Source organism: Salpingoeca rosetta (assembly GCF_000188695.1).
Source record: "Salpingoeca rosetta unplaced genomic scaffold supercont1.35, whole genome shotgun sequence".
Taxonomy (NCBI): Eukaryota; class Choanoflagellata; order Craspedida; family Salpingoecidae; genus Salpingoeca; species Salpingoeca rosetta.
Genome location: NW_004754899.1, coordinates 42676 through 53556, shown reverse-complemented (window position 1 = coordinate 53556; position 10881 = coordinate 42676). Strand labels below are relative to the sequence as shown.

Genomic DNA, 10881 nt, shown 5'->3' with positions numbered 1-10881 from the left:
ACACACACACACACACACACACACACACACACACACACACACACACACACCGTCTGCGGGCGGGAACGGGTTTGCGTCGTCAACAGATGCCCTGCTGGCAGTGTCCGATGTTGACGGTGCGCCACTCCGCGTGCGCGGCGACGGCGCTGGCTTTGGCGGTTTGGACGCAACGGCCGGCTTGGCAGCGACTGTTGGCGTGGTTGGCGTGGTTGGCGTGGTTGGCGTGGACGGCTTGGTGGTGACCGAGGGCCGTGGGGGTTTGCCCGAGGACGGGGGACGCGGCGGCGGGGCATCGGATGGAACGGATTCGGCGATGCTCATGCGGGAGGAGGAGGGCGGGGTGCTGGCGGTGCTGCTCTTGCGGCTCAGGAACGGATTCGGCTGAACAATACACATGACGGTCGATTCCGAGTCAAAACCGAGGGAGACGGGGGATGGGTGAAGGATGATGGTGGATGGGCAACAAAGAGGTGAGCATGGTTGCTATATGTGACAGGGCACCACAACAATGCAACAAGGGGGGGGGGCGGTTGCAAGGGCGTTGAAGCAGACAACAAGCACAGCGTGCATGCGCGTGCATGCGCGTGCATGCGTACCGATGGCTTGCTGCTGGTTGGACGTGGTGGTGGTGTTGCCGTTGGCGTCTGGGAAGTCGGACTGTGAAAGACACCACAACGCAGATGCGACAAGAAACGAAAAAAGTCACGTTGACGCCCAGTCAAATCATATGTTCCTTCCTTCGCATGTACACGCGTGCTTTCACAACACACAACACACAACACACAACACACAACACCCACATGCACACAACACGCAATCACCAACCCCCAGATGAACACAGAGCATGCGCACGCCAACATGCAAGCGCACCTGAATGGGTTTGACGAGACGCGTGGTGATGGCTTCGTGCTGGCTGCGGGGCGCGGTGGCGGCGTGCCCTGCGGCAGATTCGCCTGCACATTCGTCACCGATTTGCGCATTGATCCTGGCGAGCGCGGCGGCGTGCTGCGTACTGGTGGCACGGGTGTCGACAGCTTGGCGTTGAACGGGTTGGTGGGCTCCCCCTGCTGGTGTGCCGCTGTTGCTGCTGCTGATGATCCGGGCGTTGATGTCGCTGATGACGATGACGCGATCGATGCAGCGCTGCCTCTGCTCTTCGGTGTCACAGCCGGCGGTGTCGACTGCATCCCGCTCCCGTCCGGTTTCTTGCGCAAAGTCGGCGCGCGGTTCATGCCGTGCATTGCACCCGTTGTTGCTGTCGTGGCAGCAGCAGCAGCTGGTGGCGGCTTGGCGAGCGTGGCTGTCTTCGCGCCCGCTGCTGGTGACGACGATGCAAACGGGCGCGCTGGCGGAGTGCGCAGTGTTGCTGTGGCTGCCGCCGCCTCCTTGGCGTGCATGGATGCAGACGATGACCGGGGCGGGTTCTGATAGCTCGGGGGCCGGGCCGTGGCGGCCTCAGCCTCGCTGTGTGCGTGCGTGCGTGTGTGTGTGTGTGTACGTGTGCGTGTGTGTGTGTGTGTGTAGAATGCGTGGAGGGAGAGTTGTGGCGATGGCGCGAGTGAGAGGAGTAGCAGGGATGACAACACAAAGAGTAGCAACGCAAGTCATGTGTTGTACACGCGAGGGCAACAAATTACAACGGACATCCCATCGCCAGCACACCACACAGCAACCACGACTTGTGCCCTCACCCGTGTGCGGTGTCCTCGGTGTCGCCGTCTGCGAGCGTCTGCTGCCGCATGTCCTCGAGCAGCGTGGAGAAGCGGTCCTGCAGCTGGCCCAGCTCCTTTGGACACGCCTGCCCGTGCACGGCGACGCCAGCCTCAAGAATCGTCACCTGGGGAATGTGCATTGGGCGAGGGGGCAAGGGATGAAGGGAAGGGGTTGAGCAAGAGAGGGTGCGTATGGCATGGGTCAACACGTTGGGTGCGAGAGCGTGGCTGCTAATGTGGTCGCACGTCCTCACCACCACGACCACCACCGCCACCGCCATGGCAGTACCTGCTGCTTGATGAGGCGTTTCAGGCGCTGCACGTATTCGGCCTCGTCCGGATTCTTCGCCAGGAACTCCTCCGTGCAGAACGCCTCCCTGTCGCCGTCGAAAAACAGCGGGCGAGATGGTGGTGATGGTGAGGACGTTATCGCACATGAAACGCGTCCACACAACTTTATACATCCACACATCCGCACATCCACACACGCATCCACACACACACACACACACACACACACACACACACACACACACACACACACACACACACACACACACACACACACACACACACACACACACACACACACTTGATGCGCATACAATATACACACACACACGCATCCACACATTCACACACACACACACACACACAACCACAGAGGTCGCACCTGTATTTGTTGACACCGCCCATGACGGCGGCGTCGAGGACGCCCTGCAGCGCCATCGTCAGCGGATTGACGTTCAGGCTCGGGTCAGACCCGTGCAGCTGGCGACGATGCATTTGGGCGGAGCAGGAGTGAAGAGGATAGGAGAGGTGAGGAGCAGCGAAAAGAAATGGAGCAACGGGCAGGTTCCTCTGTACACACCCACACCCACCCACACACCCCACACACGTACCTCGATGACGCTGCGGAGTTCCTCGTTCTTGTCGGCCATGGACTTGACTGCGTTTTGCACGGGCGACTGCTCTGCTCGGGTGGTCTTCACCACCACAGCCCGCATCTCTTCGCACGGCAGCTGGCCGGCAATCTCCATTGTCGCGCTGATCAGGGTTATGGTCGAGGTGCGTGCAAACAATCGCGGGACAAGCAGCATGTGAGCGTCAAGGATGGCTTCGTTTTGAGCGTGGACGTTTTGTGTTGCGGGTGGGAGTTCAGACGATGATGACCACCGCCATTGCTGGTGCAAACGTCATCACCACCCACACACGCACACGCAACACGCATACACCGCATGTTCATTCGCCCACTGCCACGCACGTTTCGGTCCAGAGCGTTTCAAACTCGTTGTCCGTCTGCTTGCCCTTGTGGAAGGGGCGTTCAAACTTGAACACGCTGACGTCGTTGCACCGGTAGTACTTCTTCAGCTCCTCCGGCACGGGTTTGCCCTGTGCATCCGAACGGCGCGCAGTGGAGGTGGTGGATGAGGCGGAGAAAAGGAGAAAGGCGAGCAAGGGGGAAGAAGAGACGAGGTGGGGGATGGAGTGTGGGTGCGTTGGTTGCGTGCATGTGCGCGTGCGCGTGTGCATGTGCGTGTGTTTCATCTGTGCGTGCGCGTGTCTGTCTGTGCGTGCGTGCTTGCGTATTGTGTTTGGGTCATTGTGCAGGTGCATACACCACCGCTTCAACCTTCTCTGCCATCGCACCTTGAAGGGGAACGACTCGGGTGTGACGACGGGCGACACCTTTGAGATCATGATGCGCTGGTCTTTGCTCTGAACAAGCGCAACCGCAGGCCAAGGTGGAGGCAGTCGTGAGCGTGGTTGTGAAAACAAACAAACACACACACGCACACACGTTTAGACGCACGTACACAGAAATACAGATGCCCAACATCAAACACATGCACACAACCTCAAGCGTACACACACACACACACACACATCCCGACATGTGCATGCACACCTGCTTGAGCTCGTCGGTGATTGGCTTTGGAGACATGAGCAGCTGCGCCGTCGGGAACTGGTTCTGGATGCGCTCGCAGAACACGGTGATGTGGTCGTTCTTGTTGCGGGAGCGGTAGATAAACTCCTTGTTGCGCATGTGCTCCGGGAACGTGCTGCCCCAGTACCCGACCCGGAAGTACTGGTGATGGAAATGACGAGGGGGTGGGAAGCGGTGATGGTGACAATGACAGGGGGGGGCGTGGTGGTTTCAGAAGGTAACAATGATGATGAGAGGTCGCACGAAGGGCAACCACGTGATGCAAGAACAATAAAACAAAACAATACAAACAATACAAACAATACAAACAATACAAACAATACAAACAACGCAGCGCTGACGGGTTCCATGACACGGCACAAGATGTAATGCCGCGACATGGCACGAAGAGAACAGCACCTGTGGCTCTGCCCGAGTGCCCTTGACAATCTTGTCGAGGAACGCGGCGCGCTGCTGCAGAACATCGCGCAGCTTCACAAAGTCAAACAGCTCCTCGTCATACTGGCGGGCGGTGATGTGGGAAGAACAAGGGTGAGGAAGGAGTGAGAGGGTCGCCTGCGACACACACTTGACACACACACACGCACACACACACACACACACACACACACACACACACACACACACACACACACACAAGCACGCGCGCGCACATACACACACACAAGCACACACACACACACACACACACACACACAAAAGTATACGCACAGCACTTCACGTCCTGTTCACGTGTGCGCGTGTTTTATTTTCACTGACCTGTACGGCGAGCTGCTTACAGAGCGGCATTGCGCGCTCCCAGACCTCGCCCTTGTCGAGCAACTCAATCGACTTGGCAAAGATGGCCGCCTTCCTCTCGCGCGCCGTCTGGTGTTGGTGGCAGGGCGGCGGCGGTGATGTTGGTGGCGATGTGGTGGTGATGTGAGGGAAGGGGAGAGGGAGGAAAACGTGCGCGCGGTGTGTTTACAGAGCGGTGAAGAGAATGGCAGACAGGGCAATGCAATCAGATCACGTCGTCACCTGTGGCGGGTACAGCTCCTTGCCCGAGGAATCCTTGAATGCTTCCAACTTCTCATCCGACCACCCCAGCTGTTGGTCGTGGGTGAACGCGTGTGAGGGGAGGCAATGTGAATGTGTGCGAGTACGTGCGCGTGTGAGTGTATGTAATGTGCAACGCATACAACGCACCACGCAATACAAACTCAGCTGCTGCTCCCGCCACCACCACCACCACCACCACCATCATCATCATCGCCCTCACCAAGTCGGCGTGGAGCTTGAGGGCGAGCCCGGCCTCTGCAAACTGCGACGACCGCACGTGAATGTCCGTCAGCTTCTCCACATAGCGCTGTCATGCACCACGCGTGCGGGCAGTTGATGCAGCGGGGTGAGCGATGTGAACATGTGTTGGTGCTGGGCACAGAGGAAAGCATGCACTCAAGTCAACAACAGCACCAGCAACGACGACACCAACACACGCGTTCTCATCACACCCACGACAGAGAGCAGACGCGACTCCATCGTGATCATCACCTTCATCATCTCGAGCCTGTCTGTGCGGCCATAGAAGTGGATGAGCGCCATCATGCATCCTGCGCGCTGGTCGCGGTGCCGGTCGCCGTCCGGGACATTGCGCAAGTTCAGCAGGTGCCCAAGCAATCCCTCCATGTCTGAAATGTATTTGGGCAGCGTTTCCTTGATGCGTGCGCTCGAGCACATGTTCACCCGCTCCTGTGCGTGTGTGCGTGTGTGTTTTGTGTGCGTAAAGAGTGAGTGTGTGAGTGGGCGAGTGTTTTGTGTGCGTAAGGAGTGAGTGTGTGCGTGTGTGAGTAAGTGAGGGAGTGAGAGAGAGAGAGAGAGAGAGTGTGTGTGTGTGTGAGAGAGAGAGAGTGTGTGTGTGTGAGTGAGAGAGACTGTGTGTGTCTCAACAGGTTCAAGCACCAGACCACGTGGTGACGTACGGTGAAGATTGCCGAGAAGACGGCGATGTACTCTTGGTCCCCTGCGCCGGCGGTGACGGTCGTGTCGAGCTGGTCCACCATCTCGTTGATCACCTCTCCAAAGTCCCCCGTCGCGTCTGTCTGCTTCTGTTAGCGATGATGATGATGATGACGGTGGTGGTGGTGGTGGTAATCATGAGGCCGCGGTAGTGGTGTGCAATGTACGTTCCGGGGTGCTTGAACCATCGCCATTTGAGCAGACAAGACCAGCGAGTGCAAAGCATTGTGATCTGAGACAGGCATGAGGAGCAGCAGCACAGCGAGCATTCGCGTCACCACCTCGATCATGTCGAAGAACATTGGGATGGTGAGGCGCCGCACGGCCTTCTGCGGGATGAGCGCCATCTCCTGGAAGGGGCCAACCAGCGCAGGCGTAAACACAAGCTGCAGGTTTGGTTGTTATCGGGGGAGGGGGAGTTGGGAAGGGAGGAAGGTGAGTCGTGGAGATAATCACGTGAGCAGCTGTTGTGTGCACAGGAGTACCCACGCATATGCACATGCGCGCACAACCACCGAGTGTTCGCACACTGTTCAGGCACGAAAACACCACACACAACCACCACCACACACCACCAACATCTTGGCTGCCAGCGCACCTGCTTTGCCTTGAGGGCGTTCCACATGTCGACCACGTGCTGCGCCATGAGCTCGCGACGGTCGCCAAGTTTCCCGAGAATGTGCGCGCGTTTCGTTTCGCTGAAGTCTTCAACCTGAAGACTGCGCTGGCACATGTAGCGCACGGCAAAGCGGAAGAATTGCGACCACAAATCCTCGAGGAACAGCGGATCGTGCAGGAAGTGTGCACGCAGGTGCTGGCTCAACTCTGTGAAGGGCCGGGGGAAGGGGTGAAAGAGAAAGTGTGATTAATTGTGTGAACTGACAGGGGATGGGGAAACAAAACTGATTACAGCAGACATTGAGCTGGATTGCAAAGTACGTGCATGTGTGTGTGTGCGTGTGTGTGTGTGTGTGTGTGTGTGTGTGTGTGTGTGTGTGTGTGTGTGTGTGTGTGTGTGTGTGTGTGTGTGTGTGTGTGTGTGTGTGTGTGTGTGTGTGTGTGTGTGTGTGTGTGTGTGTGTGTGACAGGGTGTGACTGTGGGTGCGTGCGAGCTGCACCTTTCGTGACGCTGAGGATGACGTCATTGAGGACCATTCGCATCACGACCCAATCCGGCGGATACACCTCCTGCAGTTTGGTGGGCACGGGGTGAAGGCATTTGTGCATGCGTGTGGGAGTGAGTGTGTGTGTGTGTGTGTGTGTGTGTGTGTGTGTGTGTGTGTGTGTGTGTGTGAGTGAGCGTGTGAGCGTGTGAGTGTGTGTGTCTGTCACGACACCATCACCACCACCACCACCACCATCACCACGACGTCGTGTACGTTGGTGACGACGCGGTCGAAAGCGGCAAATGCGGCAGCGAAGAAATCCGGCAGCTCCACGTCGCTCTTCTGCGTGATGATCGCCTGAAGAGTTGGGCCGGGAGGAGGGAACACGTGGGGTGAGGCCAAGCGGCAATGGTGCAGAACAAGACGTGCGGACAGCTAGACAGAGGTGCGCGTGCACACGAGTTACGCGTGGCACATGCACATGCACACACAACACGAAACACACACAAAACACAACACAACACAACACAGCACAACACAACACAACACAACACAACACACAGAGGGGCGTACGTGGTAGGTGTGGGGGCTCATGAGGTTGAAGAGCTGGAGGAGCGCCGTGACGAGCCGCGCGAAGAAGGGCGAGGCCGTGTTCATCTTGTGGCAGACCTTGAGCAGGTCAAGCAGCAGCGTCGACGCCACCTCCACAATGTCGTCGGGAGTGGTGTTGGACGACGAGGACAGCACATCCAGGATGCTCTCCACGATGTCAAGCACGTTACCGAGGTGGTCGCCTGCGCAATGTGGGGATAACGCGGGGGCGTGGGGCATGCAGTATGAAGGCGACGCATACATGCACATACGAACATGGATGGAAAATATGAAAACATGTGAACACACACACACACACATTAACACACACACACATTAACACACACACACACATTCACAAACCTTCACAAACACTCACACACACACACACACACCTGTTGCGAGGTGGAATGAGATGATGGTGGTGAGCGGGGTGTTGAGGTGGAGACGGCCCTGTCTGCTCGTGTACAGCGGGCTCTTCACCAAGTTGTTCAGGAACGACAGCTTGTGCTCGTTCAACTTGGCATTGCGCAGCAGCGAGATGGCCTGGATAAAACTGGTAGCGTGTGCGTTGTGTGTTGTGTGTATGAGGTGTGTGTTGTGTGTGTGTGTGTTGTGTGTTGTGAGTGCGTTTGGATGTGTGAGAATATAGGTGGGCGAACGAACAAGACAGTCAGGAGCGTGCAAGACACGAAGGCAAAGGAATGCGGCTCCATCTGCATGCGCGTGCATGATAATGGACGTTCAACTCACCCCTGGACCACGCCCCCGAGCTCGCTCGTGTTGAAGATCTTGTCCATTCCGTGGAAGACGTGCGCAAAATGCTGATCAAATTGGAGGCGATGGCGACGATGATGGAGATGGTTTTGTGCGGTGGTGGAGTCGTGTAGACGAATGAGTGTACATGTGCATGCTTATGTGTGGATGAGCATGCTTACGTGCAAATGAGCAGGCTCACGTGTGCACACACTTCCTGCATGGACAAAGCGCACGTTGGACCACCTCATGCCATCAGCACAGTCAACGCCTTTCGCGTACCTGGAGGGTGATACTCTGGGTGCCGATGAACTTGCTGTCGTCCAATTCCATCATGAGGTTGAACGAGCGGAACAGTTCCCTTAATTTCCCCTTGAATCCCTCCACATCCGCCCGCCCGCTCCTCTTCGCCAGCTCAAACGACTGCATGGTGTGATGCACACACGGGAACGGCACGGGGGCAGCGGCAGAAGCGGCCAGGGTGTTGTGAGCATGTAGCGTGTACATGTGTGTGCGTGAGTGAGCATGAGATGCTTTTGTGTGTGTGCGTGCGTGCGTGTGTGAATGAGATGTGTGTGTATCCGTGCACCACCAGCCACCATCGTCACGTCAGGACGAGAAGCATCAGCGCACCCTGACGATGAACTTGAAGATGTACTCGATGGCCTTCATCGCGTTATTGATGCCCTTCAGCCGCGAAATGTCCTCCACTGATGGTCGTGATGACGGGTGCGGGAAGAGGGCAGGCGTGAGTTGCGTACGGCGGAGGGACGCCAATGCAACTGATACGGGTCCAACCAGCACAGACACAGACAGACAGACAGACGGGCACACACACAGACACACATACAGACACACATACAGACACACATACACACACACACACGACAGCGCCGTACCGTCCTTGACTTGGGAGTGGAGGGAGGCGACGAGGTGCGGGTGGAGGTCCGTGTGTGCAAAGTGGTGGTCGATGTACGTGTCGAGGACAGACCGGAAGTCCTGGTAGCGACGCGGCAGGACAGCCTTCTTGATGATCTCAACAAGCGTCATAAACACCTTGTCTGACAGCCCGTTGTGTCTGTTGAGAGTTGAAAGGGGCAGAGGAAGGCACGAATGGCGGGTGGGTGAGAAGACAAATGCGCGAAGGAAACGCAAAGGGTGAAGGTAAGCCACCCCCTTTTGCGTCGAATAAACAAACCACACTGTGAGAAGCAAAACCACGGTCGCAAATCGGGGTTGCCTGCAGGCAATTCGTGGCGTGCGGCTTACTCATGCAGGATGCCGAAGATGGCGTCAAAGATGTCTGTTGGGAACTTGATGATGTCGATGCTGTCCACCTTGTCCTTCACGTCATCCAGCAGCCCGCCCTGAGATGGGGTTGGAAGAGGATTTCATCGTAAAGGAGGGTGACCATGACAGCGGTGAGCATTCGAAGGAGTAGGGGAGATGTGAGCAGAGCTGTACATGCCCAAGGCCACATTTATAGACAACACACAACAGCACATGCAACCAGCGCATGCACCACGTTTCGAGAACCCAGCACACCGTCATCACCAGCACCATCATCATCATCATCATCACGGCAGCACTGCAACGCACCAGGGAGCCGACGGGGGCCGTGCGCCAGGTCAGCAGCTTGCGAAGGCTCACGTTTTGCGTCAGCTGCACAGGAGGGAACGGGCGCAGTGTGAGAGGGGGTTGAAGGTGGTGGAATTTGGGCAAGAAGCTGTTGCGCTTCGCACGCAAGTACAAATTGACAACTGTGCACATGAAGACTGTGCACGCGACGACTGTGCGTGCGGATGTAGCCCTAACATACACACACACACAGATGCGCACACACACACACACACAGATGCGCACACACACAACCCCTTTCGTGCACCTTGGTGGAGCAGAGGGAGGTGCGGATGGTGAATTTGTCCTTGACGAGCTGGTCGAGCCCGTCCGTGTTGGTGAGGTACGCTGGTGGGCCCTCGTTCACGCTGTCGTACAGCTTCTGGTACCGGTACACGGGCGGGTGGTGCGGCCCGTCTGCAATGGCAGTTTCATGGCGGAGGTCCACCAGGCGGATAAACGCAAAACAAAACGTTTCGTTCTTCGAGCGGTCCTGGGAGGACTGACAGTGGCGGAAGTAGAACTTGATGTGCGTGCGGGCAAACTGCTGGGGGTCGATGGAGATTTTGAACGTTTCGTTCCACGTTGGGTTGTTGTTGTGGTAGTAGATGACGCTGCCAAACTCGTTCACGGGCGGCTCGCCAACGCCGAGATGGATGCAGTCGGACAGCTGTGGGGGCGGAACCAAGGGGGGGGGGAGGAAACACGAATGTCAGTTGATGAGCAGCTGAGGCAACAGGAAAAACAAGAACAACAACAAGAACAACAACAACAAGAACAACAAGAACAACAAGAACAACAAGAACAACAAGAACAACAAGAAGAAGAACAACAACAACAACTCAAACAACAACAACTTAAACAACAACAACTTAAACAACAACTTAAACAACAACAACAACAACAACAACAACAACAACGCTGCGCCGACCTGGACGCCGTCGTCACTGCAGAGCGAGGCGACAACTTCGATGTTGCGTGGCCGCTGCTTCCCGCGCGGATCAAATGTCCCGTCGCAGATGGTCACGTACAGGTCGTTCCGGCCTTGCTCTGATGGGGGTGGGGGAACGAGGTGGTGGGTGATGATGATGCATGGGCGATGGAAATGGGTGTGAATGGGTGGTGGATATGCGCTGTGGGCATGATGTGATGA

At 56.8% G+C, this 10881-nt stretch overlaps 1 protein-coding gene across 1 annotated transcript in view; it reads right to left on the bottom strand.

The window, feature by feature from the left end:
* Window positions 1-79: 79 nt before the first annotated feature.
* Window positions 80-10881, bottom strand: part of PTSG_10124 (uncharacterized protein) — a gene marked incomplete at both ends in the record, with an annotated part of 14325 nt that continues 3523 nt past the window's right edge. Inside the window, 30 exons of the mRNA XM_004988402.1 lie at window positions 80-381; window positions 597-657; window positions 1014-1464; window positions 1692-1837; window positions 2002-2089; window positions 2386-2483; window positions 2615-2759; window positions 2977-3104; window positions 3363-3431; window positions 3622-3801; window positions 4060-4161; window positions 4420-4527; window positions 4681-4749; window positions 4922-5008; window positions 5194-5391; window positions 5622-5747; window positions 5940-6044; window positions 6257-6483; window positions 6777-6846; window positions 7038-7121; window positions 7338-7558; window positions 7751-7911; window positions 8109-8179; window positions 8394-8534; window positions 8745-8821; window positions 9011-9189; window positions 9381-9478; window positions 9711-9773; window positions 9997-10398; window positions 10660-10778. Coding sequence (XP_004988459.1) covers window positions 80-381; window positions 597-657; window positions 1014-1464; window positions 1692-1837; window positions 2002-2089; window positions 2386-2483; window positions 2615-2759; window positions 2977-3104; window positions 3363-3431; window positions 3622-3801; window positions 4060-4161; window positions 4420-4527; window positions 4681-4749; window positions 4922-5008; window positions 5194-5391; window positions 5622-5747; window positions 5940-6044; window positions 6257-6483; window positions 6777-6846; window positions 7038-7121; window positions 7338-7558; window positions 7751-7911; window positions 8109-8179; window positions 8394-8534; window positions 8745-8821; window positions 9011-9189; window positions 9381-9478; window positions 9711-9773; window positions 9997-10398; window positions 10660-10778 — 4376 coding nt within the window. The remainder of the gene's footprint in view (window positions 382-596; window positions 658-1013; window positions 1465-1691; window positions 1838-2001; window positions 2090-2385; window positions 2484-2614; window positions 2760-2976; window positions 3105-3362; window positions 3432-3621; window positions 3802-4059; window positions 4162-4419; window positions 4528-4680; window positions 4750-4921; window positions 5009-5193; window positions 5392-5621; window positions 5748-5939; window positions 6045-6256; window positions 6484-6776; window positions 6847-7037; window positions 7122-7337; window positions 7559-7750; window positions 7912-8108; window positions 8180-8393; window positions 8535-8744; window positions 8822-9010; window positions 9190-9380; window positions 9479-9710; window positions 9774-9996; window positions 10399-10659; window positions 10779-10881) is intronic.